The sequence below is a fragment of the Vidua chalybeata genome, chromosome 14 (assembly GCF_026979565.1).
Source record: "Vidua chalybeata isolate OUT-0048 chromosome 14, bVidCha1 merged haplotype, whole genome shotgun sequence".
Classification (NCBI taxonomy): Eukaryota; Metazoa; Chordata; class Aves; order Passeriformes; family Viduidae; genus Vidua; species Vidua chalybeata.
In genome coordinates, this window is record NC_071543.1 from 679,143 (window position 1) to 698,579 (window position 19,437).

At 53.6% G+C, this 19,437-nt stretch overlaps 2 protein-coding genes across 8 annotated transcripts in view; both read left to right on the top strand.

Moving 5' to 3' along the window:
* MED12 (mediator complex subunit 12) overlaps positions 1–8,623 on the top strand; it is a 35,606-nt gene extending 26,983 nt beyond the window's left edge. The window contains exons 36-44 of one of the 5 annotated variants that reach the window (XM_053955460.1): positions 248–625; positions 958–1,108; positions 1,297–1,502; positions 1,939–2,019; positions 2,222–2,439; positions 3,030–3,186; positions 5,822–6,001; positions 6,159–6,240; positions 8,192–8,623. In XM_053955460.1, coding sequence (XP_053811435.1) covers positions 248–625; positions 958–1,108; positions 1,297–1,502; positions 1,939–2,019; positions 2,222–2,439; positions 3,030–3,186; positions 5,822–6,001; positions 6,159–6,240; positions 8,192–8,235 — 1,497 coding nt within the window. In that variant the 3' untranslated portion in view covers positions 8,236–8,623. Of the gene's footprint in view, positions 1–247; positions 626–957; positions 1,109–1,296; positions 1,503–1,938; positions 2,020–2,221; positions 2,440–3,029; positions 3,187–3,664; positions 3,961–5,821; positions 6,002–6,158; positions 6,241–8,191 lie in introns of those variants that run through there. The other 4 variants (XM_053955461.1, XM_053955462.1, XM_053955463.1 and 1 more) reach the window with 4 other exon arrangements.
* Positions 8,624–12,931: 4,308 nt separating this feature from the next.
* NLGN3 (neuroligin 3) overlaps positions 12,932–19,437 on the top strand; it is a 39,234-nt gene continuing 32,728 nt past the window's right edge. The window contains exon 1 of one of the 3 annotated variants that reach the window (XM_053955570.1): positions 12,932–13,019. The gene's annotated coding sequence lies outside the window, so the exon portion shown is untranslated. Of the gene's footprint in view, positions 13,020–17,487; positions 18,203–19,437 lie in introns of those variants that run through there. The other 2 variants (XM_053955574.1, XM_053955571.1) reach the window with 2 other exon arrangements.

A 19,437-nucleotide genomic window follows, 5' to 3' on the forward strand; every position in this document is an offset into this window, starting at 1 on the left:
GTCACCTAACTTAATGGCAGAGCCAATGTGCAGGAGGCAGACAAAGATGGAATGAAGGAGACTAGACAGTTGATGAAGGCTTTTAGAAATGACTGCTTTGCCACCTGGAGGAGCAAGGACCATTAGCAAGGACTCAGACTGTTTACTGAGAGATCTGGATTAAAGCCTGACGAAAGCACAGGGTTACCTGTACCCTCATAGGAGCAACAACAGGGACTTCAAGGTTCCTATCTCTTTTGCTTTAAAGGGTTTGCAAGTCTCTACAAAGCAGAAGATTTCTCCCTGGGATCTTTTTGAGGGTTTGAAGCACTCAGCCCCGCTCTCCTGGGGATGGTTTGGGACAGTCCGGGTGGATCGCAAGGTGTCCAGGTTTGAGGAGCAGCAGAGGCTTCTTCTGTATCACACACACCTGAAACCCAAGCCCCGCAGTTACTACCTGGAGCCTTTGCCACTGCCCCCCGAAGAGGAAGAGCCTCCTACACCTGTGGCTTTAGAGCCAGAGAAGAAAACTGCTGAACCAGCCAAGGCTGATAAAACAAGCTCCAATCCTGCCACCTCCACCGAGGAACGCAAGAAAAAACAGAGCAAAACCAAGAAACGCAACCAGTCTGCCAGCAAAACTGAGGTAATGGAGTGTCCAGCAGCTCTGGATGTCCCATGTCCACCATTCCTAGTCACAAAACACTCCCTAGAGTCTTCCTGAGGAGCCTGAGAGTGGTGTTATTGTGAAGATGTGATGTGTTTTCCTCTCAGCTGGGAGTACTGGGGCTTTATCCTGCTCTTTCTAGCTTGGGGCAAGGCAAGCACTTTCTTAATCCCTGATGGGAAGAAAGGAGTCGGGCCAGCTCAGATGACATGCTTGGCTTCCTCCTGTGGACTTTTCAACCCTTTAATAGTCTTCCTCCATTCATGAATTCCCAGTGCACACTGATCTTTCTTACTGCTTTGTCTTTGCAGGACTTTGTGTTGGGCCCTAGCCGAGGGGTTTCATATGGAGTTGGCATGCCTACAGATCTCTTGCATCACCAATCAGGAAGCACCATGTCAAGGCTGGCATATGGGCAATCACCAGTGGGTCTCTATGCCCAGAATCAGCCTCTTCCAGCAGGTAGGTGCACTGGAGAGCCAAGAATATTTCACCTCTTTGGGAACCTTTTCTGTGAGATGGTCCTGTGCAGGACCCTTCACTTTCTCCTTTTGCCTGTCACGTCTAGGTACAATGATGAACGGTCATTCTGGAGCTATGAGGTGCAGCAATAGCCATGACTGCTCTGCCTGTTTCTCTTCCTCTTGCAGGTGGCCCTCGCCTGGATACATCCTACAGGCCCGTACGCATGCCACTGGGAAAACTGGTTCAGAGTCGCCCTCCCTACAGTGGTGTGCTGCCTCCAGGGATGGGGAGCATGATGGGCATTGATCCCTCCTACAAGCCAGCAGTATACAGGCAACAGCCTCCAGTGTCCCAAGGACAGATACTGAGGCAGCAGCTGCAAGCAAAGTTGGTAAGTGAGAGCTGTGCTCTTGCTGTTGCTGACTCCACAGTATAGCATGGCCAGGCTGTTTGATGCTGTCCTTTTTACCCAGAACTGCCCAACTCTGTATCTGCTCTTGAAATACACTGTTTCTTGTGTCTGTTCCTCTCATGCCACCTGCTTTGTGGGCCCGTGTCACTAACAGCTGGAGGAGCTTGTCACGGGGTGACCCCTGGGGAATGAGAGGTGCATGTCCTAGCTGGGGCGGGCAGGTTTTTTAGTGGCCTATTTGTCCCAGGTCAGGGTGAGACAGAAGTCTTGAGCATGTGCCTGCTGTACAGCAATCTCATAGGTTATGCAATGAAGCCACGGTGAAGTCTGGTTTAGTGGCAGCTGCTGAGAAGAGAGCAGCAGTGTTCCTGCCCTTTGGAGATGTTGGAAAAAGCGCTTCTCTCTTGCCTTCCAGCAGGGCCAGGGCATAATGGGCCAGCAGCCTGTGCGCCAAATGGCTCCAACCCCGTCTTATGGAGCACTGCAGCCCTCCCAGGTAAGTGGCAGTGACTGCAGGCAGGGCTGGAATCTGGCTTCGGCAAAGGGCAGCAGCTTTGTTCTTGCTGCTAAACCCTGAAAGCTCTCGGCTCCTCTCCCTAATGAGCTTCCTTGTGACACTATTTACAGGAGGCTGATCTCCTATGTTCTGTATTCCTTTTCACCCTGTGACTAAAAAAGGCCTTTTTGTTTCATTTCAGGGTTACACTCCTTATGTCTCCCACATAGGCCTTCAGCAGCACCCCTCTCAATCAGGCACGATGGTACCTCCTACCTATTCTGGTCAGCCCTATCAGAATTCCCACCCCAGCTCTAATGCTGCTCTAGTGGATCCTGTTAGACAGATGCAGCAGAGACCGAGTGGCTACGTGCACCAGCAGGCCCCTGGCTATGGGCACACCTTGGCCAACACACAGAGGTACCTCCTGCCCTATGGGATGTTAATAAGCTCTTTTCATTAAGGGTTTCCCTGTTCTGCACACACAACTCTAGCAGCAGACTGTGAAAACCCTGTTCTCCCATGCTGTACTTTGCTTCCTCGGAGAAACATCTTTATCCAGCTTTCTATCCAGGGAAGAAACAGAGAGATAGGATGAAACTTGGAAATGCTAGTTGTAGGCAGGAAACTGTTACTAGCCAGAGAAAGATGGCATAGAAAAGTATGAAGAAAAATTACATGGGAAAGTCACAGTTTTTTGTTTTAAATCTAACCAGCATATTGCCATCAAAGGGCTAAATCTGAGATTTCCATTGTTCTTGAGCAGGCATAAATCCAGCAGGAAAGCCATGCAGAACAGTGGCATGATGACTGTTACTTAGGGCTTCTAGAAAAGCAGGTTGTATTAAGCCCTTGAGAGGCCCTTGTGTCCCTCACCTTTCTGCAGAGACAGCATGGATTGCAGGGGGCTGTTTGGGCTGTCCCATTGATGTCAGAAGTTGTGTTTGGATTAAAGAAAGCTGGTTGCCTGTGAATCCTTTACACCGTGAGCTTGTCCTTTCCTCTTGCAGGTTTCCTCATCAGTCAATACAGCAGACCCCCATGATGAGTGGGATGAACCATTTGGGTCCACAGGGAGTCCCCTCAGGAATTCGACCCAGCCAGATCCTTCCTGACCAACAGCAGCAGCAGTACCTGAGGCAGCAGCAGCAACAACAGATGCTGAGGGTGAGTGGTTGCTGACAGGAGGAAGGCTGCTGGAGCAGGAGGAGGCTTGCCCAGTGCTGCTTACCTCTGCCTCTCTGTGTCAGGAAGGATGTCACTCTGTTGGAGGCTGTCTGTGGTAATTTGCTAGGCAGTTCTCCCTTCCTTAGAGCTGGCCACTCTAGATAGAGATTCCTGCTTCACTGCCTTGTGCCAGTCACCTACCATGAGCTAAAAGTCTGTTCAGTCCTCTGGCCTGTGTCCCACTTCTTCCTGCTCCAACTGAGCCAGTAGATTGTGCAGAAAGTTAGCTGTTGTGCAAGTGTGGCAGGAGCTAGAAACGAAGTGAAAAGCCCCCTGTCCACAAAAGAGCAAGAAAGTTGTTCAGGATCATCTTTAGGGGCATATCTGTATTTCTCAAGATCAAAATAAGCATTGGTTACAGTTTTCCATTGGCAAAAAATCTGGCATGAATCAGTCCATGTACTCTTATTTCTTACAGCAGATGGTGAAAAATGATCCAAAGCCAAGTGTTAGACCCAGCTCTCTAGGTTCAAAGAAGATCACAAGGCATGAGTCAACAGACATGAGTACTCCATGGATTTGCATTATGACCTTATGAATATTAAATTCTTACATGAAATAAAGATATATTTCTAGAAATTATAGAAATGTATTGAATTGTCAGAGGAACGAACACAAATAGTTTAATTGGTGAATCCAATACCTTATGACAAGGCCTAGCAAACCTGTGGAATATGGGGAGACTTTACATGGCACAGAGTGCTGAGTCTTTTTGTTCAGAGAGTGGCCTGAACGAGACAGTGGTTCCTGCAGAGAGCTGCAGTCAGCAGTATCTGAGAATTGCTGCCTTGCACTGGACAAGAGAACTGCCTCTGGCCTGGTCAGCAGCTTTTAGTCCTTTTGATAAGTAGCACCCCCTGACTATTCACTTTGAGTTTCTTTTAGCATTCTCCATCACTCATATTTAGAAGAACATGCCTCAGACAAATTGCTAACACTTCTCCTAGCTCAGTAACTTCATGTATACCTTCAGCTTTTAGCTGACTTTGCTTGGTTGCTTAAAAAACCCACAAAGGTGGAGTGCCCAAGCTATCCCATTAGTGGGACTCCTGCTGTGTTACCTGAGGTGTGCCTGGTGCTGGAGCTGACTTTCGTGATGCAGTGGCTTGTGGAAAGGATGGGTGGCCTTTTGATTTGTCTTACATGGGTTGGTAGGCAGCTGCTGCAAGAAGGTAGGACTTGAAGCTGGTGTCCTGGCTCATTTAGTCAGTCACCTGCTCTCCTGTGTAGCCAGGTTGCAGCACCCATGTCAGGAACCTGTGACCAAACTGGTGTAAGTTGGAAGGCTGTTCTAGAAACTCACTCCCTTTGAATTTGAATCCTTGATCCGTGGAATCCTTGATCCAATGTGTTCATGACTGGTTCTTGTATGAATTATTATTGTCCACTGTGTTCTGTTTACTGGCTGTCCTTTCTCACTGTTATTTGCCCAATGTACGTTACTGGGGAGCACTTGCAGCTTCCAAAGGTCAGGGTTTTCTAACCTTCTTTCATAAGACACTGTTCCTTCTCCTGATTGTATTTTTCTTTGTTTTTGAGTCTGCTGGAGGTTTGAACTTTGTCCTTTTGAGCCAGTGATTGGAACTGTACCTACCATCACCATGTTTAGTTTCTTATGATAACATTAGTATTTTTTTATTTCTGCTAGGAATATTTTTTTTTAATCTAGAGAGTTAAAAACTGCATTGACAGATGGGAGAATTGTTTGAAAATTAGGAGAAATGAAAAACCTTGAGATTTCTGGGTATGTTCTGACTCCAACACACTGAATATTCTTCTCAGCATAACTAATTCTGTAAACATTTGGTCTTGAGCACTGAATCCAGTTTTATCCACATCCTTTTATTGAAGTGTAACACCAGCTGTTATGAGTGGCAGGGAAGGACAGCAAGATAGATTGAAGAATTGGGGGACATGACTGAGAAGGAAGGGCTGAAATAGCTGGATGTGTTGTATTAGAGAGACAAAGACAACAGGAGAAATAAGTCTCCAATTTTTTTATCTTAAAAAGAAAGGAAAAAAACCCTTATCTCTTCTTATCCCTAGGCTGTAGGACCAGAAATGGCCTTAAAACACAACACATGAAATTCAGGGTAGAGATTAGGGGAAACTCCAGTAGTAGGAGTAGCTGACCTGGAGTGGATTGTGTAAGGAGATTATAGGAGCTCTGATGCTACCTCTGAAAAGAATCTGAGAATGAGACAGGCAAATACTCATTATTCATTATTGCTGATCTTAACCAGGAGGCAAAAGATGAATCAGGCAGCCTTTTGAGCCCTTGGTTTTCTATTCTTGCACCTTGTTTGCTCCTAGTAATGACCAGTAGACTCAGAGTTCTCTTCCTGTCATCTGTCATTACCACATCTTGCAGAAAACTTTGTTGCTGTCCCTGTATTTCTTGCCACTTCTCAGCCTGGGGTGGAGTCCTGGTGAAATCTGAGTAATTTAGGTACCTGTAAGGAAAATGGTGCATGAGGTGTTTTTACTCCATGGAACATCATTCCTCCTTAAGCCCTCGGTGTGCCCCGGTGCTGTGTGCGTTGCCCTGATGGTCCCTTCTCTTTTGTCTTCACAGCAGCAGCAGCAGCAACAGCAGCAGCAGCAACAACAGCAGCAGCAGCAGCAGCAGCAGCAGCCCCAGCAACCGCAGCCCCAGCCCCAGCAGCAGCCCCAGGTGTCCACAGTGCCTCAGCCACAGGCGCAGGGCCAGCCCCCGGGGCTGGGGATGCAGGCTCTTCCCCCCCAGCAGCCCATTGTGAGTGTTCCCTCGGAGGCACAGGGACGTGACAGTCCAGCACAGATCCAGCAGTGCATCTCCCCCCTTTCTCCCTCCCTGAGCTTCCCAGGGCCTGTGTGAATGCTGAGGCTGCCAGCCAGGTGGTGTGGCTATAACTGTGCTTCTCTCTTTACAGTTCCAGCGCCAGGGCCTTCAGCAGACACAGCAGCAGCAGCAAACAGCTGCTCTGGTTCGACAGCTTCAGCAGCAGCTTTCCAGTAAGCCTGAGTGTTCTTGATCCTGTTGCTAGTCTCCTCCCTGCTGTTTCCTATTGGAGGTACTCTGGTGTAGAGAAGCGAGGCCGGGCCAGACGACTGTCTGTCTGAGGGCATAAATTACACTGGGCAGGGAGGTGGCATCAGGACTTAGAGCTACCAGCCCAAGGGGGCACAGCAGCAGGGAGGGCAGTGCTTGCCAGCTTGTCAACAACCTTCCAGACCTTCCTCCTGCTGTCTGCAGAGGGAAGAGGGAGCTGAGTCTTCATAGGGAAGGCCACACAGCTTTCCTGAAAGGATCCAGTGTGCAGCTTTAAAATAATCTAGGGGTATTTTCTCTGCTGCAGGTGACCTCTGAGGGGCACAGGGAGGCTGTAATCCTGGAGTAGTCGCTTGGTGGGTGACCCAGAGACTCTGTGGTCATGTTGTGAGCCAGACAAGACTTCTTGGAGGCAGGAGGAATACTCTAGGAAGTGTAGCTGCATGCTTGCTGTGTTTGTGGTGGTCACAGCAGGGTAATGGCATAGATGTTTTTCAGTCTGGCACTGTGTTCCTATAGTCTGTATTGAATTACTGGCTGGAGGATCACAATACAGAATTCAGGGTCTATGCTGTTCCCTTCTGAATTGCCTGCTGTCACTGTCTTCTGTCACCTTACTGGCTTTTCTGCTGTAAAAATGGCAGAAATGCTATGAAAATGCTGAGAGATGGACAGCTCAGTTGATAGTTTTTTTGTTTTATTTTGCACTGAGAGTGAGACTGCCAGATCTGGTAATGTGTGGAGTGGGGGGACTTGGAAACTGTGCTTATACTTGTTCCTGATGGAAAAATTCTTAGTCCTTGTGGCCAAAAACCTCCCTAAACCAGGTTTTAATGTGCTAAGCTTCGCACTAGCCTGATTCACAAACAATAAGTCTGTGCCAAAGGATCTCAGCTGGGAGATTCAAATATGGGAAGACCTTGTATAAGAATCTGAATACAGCAAAACAGCCATATTTTTGTAGCCTTTCTGTACAGCAAATGGAGCTGTTGTATCTGGAATACATGTGTGGGTCCCATGCAGCCTTGTGTCAGCATTCAGCTTCCATGCTGCCTCCTTGGGTTTGCATCACCTCCCCCTGCAAGCATCTGGAGTTCTCATTTGTAGTGTCAGGGATGGAGTGGAATGCAGGAAGGTAAACCAAAACCAGCCTGCATAGGAGGGGGACAAGAGTGTTTTGGGCCCAGGATAGGCTGCCTTAGGATACACTCATCTCCTTTTACTTTAGTGGCTTAGGGTCACATATGCTGATGTCGATGTTCAGGAAAAAGAATGACAGAATTTTATGTATTGGACAGTACTCATAGATACTGTGAGCACTGTAAATCACAAAACAGCAGTCCCAGCAGTTGGAAGTTCTCAAGGTTCTTGAATGTAACTTTACCATGTTTCCTGCCTTTGTGCCATCTGGAAGTCCTTTGGGCCTGTACAGAGATACTCACAGGAAGCCAGGGAAATTTTCTCTGAAACCTTTGGTTTCTGGGAGTGCTTTAGGATGAGTGACACTAGGTAGCTCAGCAGCTTGTATGGAAGCAGAAATGGTGTCATTTTATAGAGCTGACTTTCTTTCAAAATCAAAAACAATTAATCCATAAACTCATCCTCCCAGCTACTTGCCACCTTTCAGGGCTTTCTTATGGTCCTCCAATTCCACCTTGAGGGATGGAGAGATTTTCCCTGGAAACTTCAGGATCAGGGCAAGAATATAACTCTCTCTTCCTGAAAGAATGAGAGATCCTGGCTGTGCTGCTGCTCAAGGGCTCAGGCAGATCTGCAGCACAGGGAGTACCATAGTGGTTATATTTTCCTTCTCATGGCCTGTGACACTCCTCATGCTGCACTGGTGATGGGGGAGGGGAACCTCTTTTCTGAACTAGACTTTGTGACTCTTTAACTCTGTCTTGACCTCAACAGATACACAGACACAGCAGAACAACAACCCATTTGGACGCTACTGACCTGTGGCACTTCAGCCTGATTCAGGAGGGAGACATCACTGTGGATGGATACAGCCTCTTCAGCCTGACCCACACTCTGGGGCAGCCCCCACCCTGTGTCCTTGTGCCCCCAGTGCTGCTGCTATCTGTCCCACAGGGAGATGCCAGGAGGAGCATTTTATTGTACAGAGAAAGTGTTTTTACTATCCAATTTCTACAAATGTTTATGGAGATCCCTTGTGGCTGATAGTCTCCCTTCCCACTTTGGTTTCAGTTTTTACTCAGTTTTTAGTATTTTTGTTAAAATAATGATTAAGACATTGTAAAATTTTGTACTTTATTTATACCAGATGAACTCCATACTGCAGACATTCTCGGATGAATACAGAGAGCTTACTTTGCAAACTGAGTGTGTATTCAGAGCCTGCCTTTCCTCCTCAGCACTCCTCCCAGTACAGCCCAGCAGCACCCTCCACACATGGTCTTCATCTCTTCCTCAATAGAACTAATGTCTGCATTTTTAGCTTTTGTGAAGGCTAAACCGTTTTGTTTGGGAAGGAAAGCTCTTCCCTGTTTATTTCATAAGCTGATGTTCACATACTTGCAAAGGTTTGTGCAAGCTTTATAGGATTTTTATGTTGATTAAGGGCTTTACTGGTAGTCCTGTTGGAAGCTGAAGGTCCCACAAGGTTGCATGCTCCACCAGGACAGCAGTATAAAGCGAAGAGGGACTTCTATTGCAGGGTAGTTCTGAGCTCTAACGAGCCCAGCTTCCCCCACCACAGCACTTACAGAGGTGCTCAAGCTCCTTACCTCTGCAGTCTAGGAGGAGCTGCAGACTGAGTGCACTCACAGTGCTGCTTCTTGCTTCTCGTCACAGCAAGGTTTGGCTGATAAGCACCAAGGCTCCTCTGTTAGCTCTTTCCTGACAGCCAGGGTGCTTTCTCTGCATGGGAAATGTGCATTCTGAACTTCTGCCCTGCTTAGTGCAGCCTGCTGGCATGAGGTCTGATCTTGGTGCTTGCTACTCCTGCTGTCTGTTGAAGCTGGAAGCCACCAGCACCTCTCTTCTCTCTTGGGTTCTTCATCAGGAGTTGAGCCTGTGGTCCCTGCGATAGCTTTGCTTGACCAGCCTCTTCCCTCTGTCCCGTTTGTGTGGGATAGGGTGAGACCACCAGGACTCAGCAAGGAGCTGCAGCTGATCTTCGTTTGAGGGCAAATAGTTCTGGAGGGTGGGCCGCTGCATGAAGGCAAGCTCAGGGGACTGTGAGGGGTGGCATTGCCCCTTGTTCTCCTTGATGGGCCAGTGTCTGCTGTCCCAAGAACTGGAGCTTGAGCCCTTTCTTCCTTGGGAGCACATGTGAAGCTGCTCTCTGGGCTTGCTTGGGCACTACACCCTCTGCCCTGCTTGTCCCCAAACACCTGCACCTATGCCAGGCTCTTGTCGTGTGGCTGCAGCACCATTGGAAGGTGTTGCTGGCTGGGCCTGATGAAAGGGACTCGTTTGTTCATGAGGGCAGGGGTTTGCTCCCTCTGTGCATCCCTGCTTGTCCCCTTCCACGCGGATCAGGCTGGGCCACAGCCCTGTCGCCTCCCCCTGCCCCGGCGGCTCTGACTGCCGGCAGCCCGTGCTCGGTGACCCAGAGCTGGAAGCCCTGCTCCTGGCCACGGCTGTGTTCAGGCCGCCCTTGCTCGGAGGGACCGGCGGCTGCCGCAGGAGGACTCTGCTGCCCTCATCTTGCCGGGGGGGGCGGACACGGAGGGGCCACTGCCCGGGGACACTGGGCACTGTCTCTGCCCACAGTATGCCCCTCTTCCTCGTGTGTACGGTCATGGCTGGCGGCCCCCTCCTCTGCCGGCCCTGGGCGGCAGCCGAGCCTGCGCCAAGCGGCATCTTGGATGCTCCTTCTGCATCGCTGCCGCGCCGGAGGTGGGAGGCGGGAGGGGGGCGGCTCTGCAGCAGCCGGAGCGGGCCAGGAGGCAGCACAGCCGTGCTGGCTGGACAGGGCTGCGGTGGGTGACCCTTGCACAGCAGCTGTGGTGACACGGGAGTGCTGCCGTGCGAGAACACCGAGAGTCGGGTGCTGAGCTGCTGTGAGCTCTGAGCGAGGGATCTGGTGAAAGCACCCCAGGAGCCACCTGGGGTGAAAGGGGATAACTTGTCCCTTCCTGCCACGGGACTCTCCATTGCATGGCCCAGCAACAGGGCTGGCCCTACTCTTCCTCTGGAAAAAGGCTTCTCGCAGCTGTGTCAGCTGCTTGGCAGGCAAGGTCTGTGTGGGATGAGCAGCACTCCAAAGCTCTCTTGTGGTGACAGACGCCGCGCTGTCACAGTGTCCAAGATCCCACACATCCCTCGGTGGCTGCCCAGAGGTTTCCAGTGGGTGCAGGAGGTTCCAGGGGACGTGGGGACCAGTGCAAGACTTGGTCACGGCGCAGGGCTGTCCGGGGAGCTGTGCTCTGCCTGGCCTGGCTGCGTGCCTTGCAGCTGCTGTGCTGCACATTAGCACTGAGCCGCGGCCGTTTTAAGCAGGTCTGACAGCTTCCAGCCCTTCTGCTCCTTCTCCGAGTCGTGGCTAAACGCTGCTTGTGACAGAGCCAGAGGCAAGTGGGGGCATTTTAATACACATTGCCCATTGAGTAATGCACACAGCTGCCCTGCTTCGGCCACCAGTCTAGGGAGGGGGTGGTGCCGGGGTGGGCCTGTTTGATGCTGAGCTCCCTGAAGGCGATGCCACACCTGGGCTATGCCCAGCATCTGAGGAGAAGCCCGAGATTGCAGCAAATCTTGATGCACTGGGGGGGACGGATGGGCTGAAGCAGGCTCTGCCCTACACACCCACCCCACCCGGCAGCCTGGCACAGAGGGTCCCCATGGACCGTACCCTGGGCAAAGGTGGCTTGTGAGGCACTGTCAGAACTGGTGTTGTGCGAGAAAATCGATCACTGCTCAGTCAAGCAGCTGAAGCTGGGCGTGGAGCAGCTGTGTGAGTACCCAGCTCACCTGCAGTGCTCGTGGTGGGGAGTGGGCCATGGGGCACCACTGCAGCCGTGCTTCATGAGCCCATCCTGGACTGGTCTTGTTGGGCAGCGGGACCCAGGGAGCTGTGCCTGACGCTCTGCCTGCTGCAGGGCAGCTCAGCGTTGGTCCAGGGCCCCCTTCAAGATGCTTCTCAGGGCTAAGGAACCCTGGTAAGGTTGTACATCGATGCCAGGTACTGCTGGACCGTGTTGCCTGCTGAATGGCATAGTGGGTGGCAGCTTGCAGCTCACCCTCTATACATATATATAGATATACACACATATATATATATATATATATAAAATAGGGTGAGCTATATTGGTATGCCCTATATACATCCTGTGTATAACAGTCTAGCAACAAAATCAGTCAAGCTGCTGACCACCCATAAGCAGTCCCTGGGAGAGGTACCAGGGCAGGAGAAGCAGGAAAGCTCTGCCCTGCTCTGCAGCAGCAGCTGGAAGGCACTGGAGCAGGTGAAGCCCAACCTGCACTGGGGTGCAGGGATCTCCCTGCCACTGCACATTCACAGATTCAGTGTAGGTGCCAGAGGTGTGTGGGAGAGTTGAAATTAATTGCTGCCCTTCAGATGCTGCCATGCAAACATCTTAAACAGGAAACGGTGCCTGCTCTGTGGAGGCATTGCAGCTGATGCTACCTTGGCAATGGCAGAGGGAGGCAGCAATCAGATACATCCATCAAGACCCAGATCCATGCCCTGTTTCAAATGATTTCTATAATCCCATCAGGCAAGACTGAAACATTGCTATGGGCAGCGGCAGGCTGTAGGAGAGGCAGCTCCTGACAGGAGGCCATGAGTGGGAGGGGAAAATACCCCCATGCTGGGAAGGGGAATGACAGAGGTGCTGGGTCCTGCTGTGCCGTGCTGCTGGGAGCCTGTGGGCGGTTGTTGACACTGGAGCCCGGTGCGTGGCGGGGCTGGCCCGGGCCCCAAGGCTGAGCCTGGGCTGGGGCACCCCATACTGAACACCTGCCGAATCCTCCCCTAGACTCGCTGGGCACTGCGGAGCAGTACGAGAGGCGGGGACCGCTCCCTCGGCTGTGGGGAAATGTGCCGGGGCTGAAGGATTGTTCCGGCTGCTGTGGCATGTGCCGGAGCAGCACGGCCCGGGGCTACGCGAGGGTGGAAAGGGACCCTTGCAGAGTGACTGGCGCAGGCACAGGCTGCAGTGGGGCAGGATTCTGTATGCACAGGACAGACAGTGCGGGATGCCCGGGGCCGTGCCGGGATGCCCCTACAGATGGGATCCTTTACTGGGATGTTGCGGGGTGCCCCAGGCTGTGCAGGTGTTCCGGTCGGGAAGGCGGGGGCGACCCCCTCCGCCCAGGGCCCATAGCAGGGCAGTGCCGGTGCCGCGAGCAGGGCAGGTCTGGGGGGCCTGGGGGACACCGGGGGTGCAGGAGCGGCCGGTGCCGGTACCCGGAGGGCGCGGTACCGGACTGCGAGGCGGGTGCGGCATCCCCTCGGCGCGGCGGCCGGGGAGGTGCAGGCGCCGGGCCGCGCGGTACCGGGCCCGGCCGGCGCGGCGGCGGCGGCGGGGCTGTGGGATGCCCGATCCGGGCGGTCGCGGTGCCGGTGCCGGGCAGCGGTGGCCGGGCAGCGCGGCGGCAGCGAAGGGGTGCCGCGGAGCGGCCCCTCCCCAGCCCGCCTCCGCCGTGCACGCGCCGCGCGCTCCCGGTGCGGGGTCGGGCCGGACCGAGCGGAGCGCGGGACAGCCGCCGCCGCCACCGGCATGGCCCAGCCGCGCCGCCGCGCCCGACGGTGAGTGCGCCCGCCCCGCCCCGCACGGACCGGCACGGCGCGGCACGGCCCGCGGCGCCTCGGGATGGGGAGGGCGGCCGGACCGGCCCCGCGGCGCGGCGCTGGGGGGGGGGGGGGTGGCCGCCGCTCCGGCCGCGGGGCTCTCGGGGCGGGGGGTGGTCCCGGTTCGGGTCGCGGTTCTGGAGTCGGGCGTCGGCGTGGGGCGCGGCGGGGCGGGGGTTAACGGGTGGGGCCGAGCGCGGCGGCGGCGGCGGCGGCGGCGGCGGGTAACGGCGAGGGTTAAGGGGGCCGGATGAGCGGCCGCGGCGAGCCGGCGGGTTGCCATGGCGACGTGCTGAAAGGGGGATTGTGCGCCCGCCTCAGCTGCGCGGCCCGCATCCCGGCCCCCGCCCCGCATCCGCCGGGCCGCCCGGTCCCGCCCGGCCCGGCCCGTCGGACCCAGCAGAGAGCGGGGAGCAGGGCCCTCCGGGCTGGAGCGCTCTCGCTCCAGGGGATTGGGATGCTCCCCGGGGCTGCGGGGTGTCTGTGGTGTGCCGTAGGTGCCGAGGGTACTGCTGTAGGTCCTGGGGGTGGGTTACTTGGGGTGCAAGGATGCTCCTGGTGCTGACAGGCATGAGGCTGCTGGTGTGAGCATCCCTGGGTCAAGGGCAGGCAGGAGATCCCCTTGGCTCAGTTTATTTGGCATTGCATTAGGAGTGACTTTAGGCATTGGGCTTCTGGAGTGAAAGGACATTCCCTGTTTCCCTCTTGGGCCAGGGACGGAGTCGGAGGCAGGCTTGCTGTCAAACAGCTGGCCATACTCATCCCTGAGCGGGGCAGCAGGCCAGACATCCATTCATCCATCTGCCCACCCGTCCCTGCGTGGGGTGGTGGGTGCGGGGGGTGCTGGTGGCCTCAGCGGTGCACGCTGTGGCTGGAGTTATTAGCACTGTTCACCAGAGCTTGACTCCGTTGTGCTCGAAGCCATGGAGGAGGACAAGGGGGTGGGTGATGGTCAGTTTTGGGATCTGTCAGCAGCAAGGGAGAGAAATGGTGAGGGACCTGAGGCCTTTGTCCAGCCAGTCAGTTTCTGGACCTCACTCTCCTAAATGGTGACACCTCCTTATGCCTCTACCGGCAGCCTTTCCCAAGGCCACAGACCTCCCTTAGGGAGGTGGCTCTGACATGACATCCCTGAAAGGCTGGGATTTTCGTTCCATCCTTTGAGAGTGCCTCATCTGATGCTGCTGCTGGCTCTGCCCCAGGTGATGGCAGAGCCAGCTCCCCACAAGCTCCTGTTGTGGCCATGCTTTGTGTCAGCCTGGTGGGACCTTCCTTCCTCGGCAAACCAGGGTCCTCTGTGGAACTGGGAGCATCTGCCAGCTGGGTAAGGAGTGGATGTGTCCTCAGAGAGGGAGCTGCTGGTTGCCAAGGCAGGAGTCACTCTTAGCTCTGGGAAACGCCTGTGCCAGGCGTGCACCCCAGCACCCATGCCAGCACCTGGTGCAGGGCTGGGCACCCTGAGGTCCCCACTGGAACCAGACCTCTGCCTGCTCTGCAGCCTGCAGGTGGCCGCCACCAGAGCTGGTGTCTGCAAAATGGTTAAAGGCTGACATTTAGAGGTCACACTTTTAGCACTGTGCATGTGTTTGCTTCATTTGCATTTGCAGTTAGCCGGGCTCGAGGCTTTGCCACTCGCATGTGCAGTTGCCATGGTTACGTGTGCAGTCGGGATGTGGAGTTTGGTTGGACACCTGCAAACACGCAGCTCTCAACCTCCAGAGCACAAACAGAAGCTGCCAAGGTGCAGGGCAGCCCTCAGACATGGGCCTGAGGGCCCTGCACAGTGCTGGGCTGAGGAAATGGGAGCTGCAGTGCCCATCTTGGCAGGGTCTGCATGGTGCTGCCTTGCACAGCCTCCAATTGCCCACACTCAACAGCAGCGAGCATCTAGGGCAGCCTTGTTAGAGAGGAGGACTGAGCCCATGCCAAGGGGGTTGCCCTGCATTTTTCATCTGGGGCTGTTTCTTTTCCAGAGCCCGTGTAGAGGCTTTTGTCCCAAAGGGCTGGAAGGAAGGTGCTCAAGAGCAGAGAGGGTGAGGGCAGCCAGAACCTGGGAGTCACGAGTGGAGCTGCTGAGCAGGCTGCCCAGGGACAGGGGCCTGCCAAAGCTTCAGGAGGCAGCGTGAGAATTGGCAGGGCACTCTGCTGAGGCTCCCGATGTGGTGGCTGTGTCTGTCCTGGCTCTCTGTGGGGGCTGCTCGGGGTGCTCACGTCCAACACAGACAGGGATTTTTTTTTTCAGGTGTCTTTTGATCAGCATCACGTCTGCCAGCAAAAGCAAGGAGACCTGCCAAAATCCTCTGGCAGGTCCACGTTGGCCTTTGTGTCAAGGGAGGAGTGTTTTAGGACAGCTGATAAGAAAGGGACCTTGAGGTCATCAAGTCTCTAAGCTCCATATAAGCAATTCCCAAACAGCATCAGCTCAGCCAGCTCCTAAACCCCCCAGCCACAGCGAGTCTGCTGCCTCCCAAGCAATTTGCTGCCATCTTCCTGTATCCTTCCTTCTAGAAGCTATTTCTTTGCAGCAGGCAGGGGAGAAAGGAAGCTCTCTCAGCTGTCCAGGAGCTACTGTGGCCTCAGACAGAGCAGTGTGGAAGTGTCCATGCTGCGCTGGTGGCAGCTGGAGGGATCCAGTAACAGTAGAAGGGTGGAAGGATGGTGGGAAGTGGCAGGAATGGGGACATGGAGTGTGTGCCTGTGCAACAAGTTGTGGAGCTGCAGAGGAGCCTGTGGAATCTCAGAGCGGAGCACAGAGGGGCTGTGTGTCTGCCATCCTGGGGCTGTGCACCAAGTGCAGAGGGATGGGGCAGGCACAGCTTGGCTCTGTCCTTAGAACTCCCAGTGCCACTGGGATGGGAGTTACGGGCTCTCTGTGGGATCCCAGACAGAGATTGCTCTGCTGGTGGTCTGTGCTTGTTGGCTGCCGCTGACAGTGCTTTGAAAGGCAGCCGAGGGCGTTGTGGCTCTGGGTCGGCACAGAGGGGACGTGGTCACGGGCAGCACAGGGCACCTCAGCAGGAGGAGACAGGTTGAATCCTGGTACCAGGGCACTGAGGAGAGCTGGGTCTGAGGACTGAGCTGAGCTGAGCTGGGTGGTGCTGGATGGGGGACTGAATGTTCTGGTGGTCTCCTACCGTGATAGTCCCCAGAGCTGGGGGCAGGGAGCAGGCTGTGAGCAGCACTGTGTGCTGCTGCCCTCAGCAGGATTCTGCTGTGGGTGTGAGGGGAATGAATAAATGGTCCTGCAATTGCCAGAGCTGCCAGTTTGAACCCACATCATTCAGACCCTGGAGCGAGTCTGACTGAGAGGAAATGGGGATGAAGAGGGAGCAGTGCAAAGACATGGGTGCTTCTGGCTGCAGCTGCCAGGTCCTGTCTGGTTTGTGTAGCTCCTGGAAATTTTCCCTGGATGGGAGGTTATGTGCAGTTTGGAGGCTTGTCTGGTCTCAGAAGTCATGTGGTATTGCAGTCCATGATGAGACCTGCGTTCCTGCTAAGTCTCGAAGTTGTGTGTGGAAACTCTGCTCTTGCAGTGTATTCCTTTTGCCACGTTGTCTGCCTGACAGCAGGGACAGCACGTGGCAGGGGCCTTCTGTGAGCAAGACTTTGTTCTGGGGAGCGCTGTTTGGGATGAGACCACCTTGGCAAGGAGCTCAGAGGATTGTTGGTAAAGAAGCCTTGTTCCTGACACTGCAAAATGCAGAACAGTGGAGTAACATCTGTTATTTTCAAACTGCATCTCGGTGCAAGCATATCCTGTAAGGTGCCTGGCAAGCAGAGTTGAAACTTTGCCTGGTGGCCAGATGCTCTGATCGTGCCAGCAGAGCAGGTGGCAAAGTTTGGGAAAGGTTGCAGAGAGAGCATGTTACAGGGCTTGTACAGTGCATGAGCCTTGTTTGGGTCTGGGCCTGGGCTGCTGAGGGCGAGGATGGCTGGGCAGTTTGGTCAGGAGGCTTCTGAGATGGGGCTGGGGAGGCGACTGCTGAGAATGCCCTTTTGTGATGATCAGGGGCTGCAGGGGCTTGGCCTTCATCGAGCAGTTGGTGCTGCTCTAAAGGAGTGGGAGACGATGCCCAAGTCTGTGACGTGGCCAAAATGTCTGCGTGGCACTCCTGGTGGAGGTGATTGTGTCCATGTCCTGCTGTTGGCATCCAGTGCTAAAGGAGTTGTGAAGGTGAATGTGTGAGTCCAACTGCCTCCATGTCTTTTTTCTGCCCTCACACAACTCCAGGCACCACTGAGCGACTTGAGGACTCATGGGACAGTGATAGAGGAGAAGGGGACAGGGGTTGCTCTGTTTCTCTGTCTCTAGAGCTGCCTGTGGGGAGCTCAGGAGAGATGTGTGAGTGTTGAGATCATTGTGCAGCCAAATGCCTGGAAGTTGCAGCAGAGTTGGTCAGAGGTCTGGTGACCTCTCTGCAAAAAAAAAAAAAAAAAAAAGGCTAAATAAAGCAGGGTTTTTCAGACTGGAAAAGAAACAACAGAAGATGGATAAGATGTGTCTACAGGAGGCCAGGAGAGAAGCAATAGAGGTTAACTGTTCATTGTTTATTTTCATACAAGTACAAGGTCACATCAAATTAAGCTCTCAGGAGGTGCCAGGCAGGAGGAGGGGTATTGTCTCTTACAGATGTGCTATCAAATCACAGAAGTCCTCAGGACAAGGTGTCATGAACAGCAAAACCTTGCATTAGTTTTGGGAGAAATGGGATGATATCAAGAAGGACAAGAGGTTCCCTCAGAACTAATAAATACACTGAGATCCACCCACGGCTTGGGCAGCTGCTGAGCTGTGAATTGCTTATGCTTCTGACTGCTTGCAAGTACACAGAGCAAGGTGGACTTTTGGTCTGCTCTGTTATTTTCATAACATTCTGCCCACCAGAGAGTGTGGAGCCAGGAGGGAGCACTGGGCTTTGGTAAAGAAGGATGGGTTTATCCCCATTCAGTCCTGTTACTTAGCTTGGCACAGGGTGATAGATGCCTGCTCAGTCCTGCTTCCTCACTGAGAGCATGGGATGCTTTCCCCACATGATGGAGGTGCACCTGCTGGGAGATACAGGGCCTGTGCTAAGCACCAAGCCATGGCTTCACAGGACCCTTTGCTGGAGACCTCCGACAGCCTTTTGTCTACTGATCAGGTACTAATTCAGTTGGTTTGAAAATGAATGGCAATATCCCTTCCTGCTGTGTTCCCTGACAGCTCTGGTTCCCTGGGCACAGGGACACGCTGGCAGCAGAGCTAGAGTCTCATCTTGGAGCTGTCCCAATTCCCTGCACATGATAGATACTGTGGGATCACCAGGGATCTGATCTTCATCTCCCCCTCCTCCAATCCCCTGTCTCTGCCTGTTCTCATACACATCAGTGTCAGTTTTGTTCCTGGTTTTATCCTCAAATGAGAAAAGACTCGTGTCCTGCTACCTGTTGAGGTCCAGTTCAGCTTTACCTTGGTGAATGTGGGATGCCAAAAGGCTGTTCCCCAGCTCCTGAGCAGTCCAGAGGCATGCAAGGGCAACAGGAAGATGTGATCCTTGGTTTGGGAGTGGTTGGCTTCTTGTGGGAGAAGTAGACTTGGAGAGGAGGATGCAGTGATGAGCTGGGGATCCAGCAGTCCCCCGTGGGTTTTGGCCTGTGGCAGCAGTGTGAGGTCAAGTGAGGCTGTTGCTTATGAAGAGGATGCTGTTTCTCATCCTTACTAATTCCAAGAGGACTGAGGGAAGTGTCCAGCCAGCAGCACAAAGGTGTCCTTGCAACTACAAACCAAAATTTCCCTTGGATAGCAGCTGTCCTGTGCCTTAAGAAAGAAAGAGTCTCTGTTCCTGTCCCGTCTTTTTGGTCTCTGTTGCCACTGGGGTCTCTGGATGAGAATCTGAGATTGCAGATTTGGGCAGGGAGCTGCTGTACTTTGATACTCACCACTTTAAGAGAAGTCAATTGGTTTCCTACTCTTTGTAACAAAAATCTCCTCCCGTGCCCGCCGGGAGCGATGCTTCCAAGTGGGCATCTGCTGAGGCAGAGCCGTGCTCAGGGACCTCTGAGGAGCAGCAGGGAGCACGAGAGCCGTCTTGGCACTTGAACTTGACTTTCCTTGGCATGGTTGGTCCTTGCAGCATGCCTGTCTGTCCTGCTTCATTCTGGTCTGCTCCCTCTGTCGAGACAGGGCATCCCCAGGCTGCCTGATTTGCTCTGGTCCAGCTTATTTCCTAACACGAGGTGGTATTTGCAGTAAAACACATTAAAGGATTTTTTTTTTGCCAGAGGTTTTAGTCTCTCTGCTTTTTTGTGCTCGAAGATAGAAAGTATGGGAGGATAAATTTACAAGGGAAAATATAAAATACACTTTGGATTAAATTTGAATGGGTTTCCTTTCTAG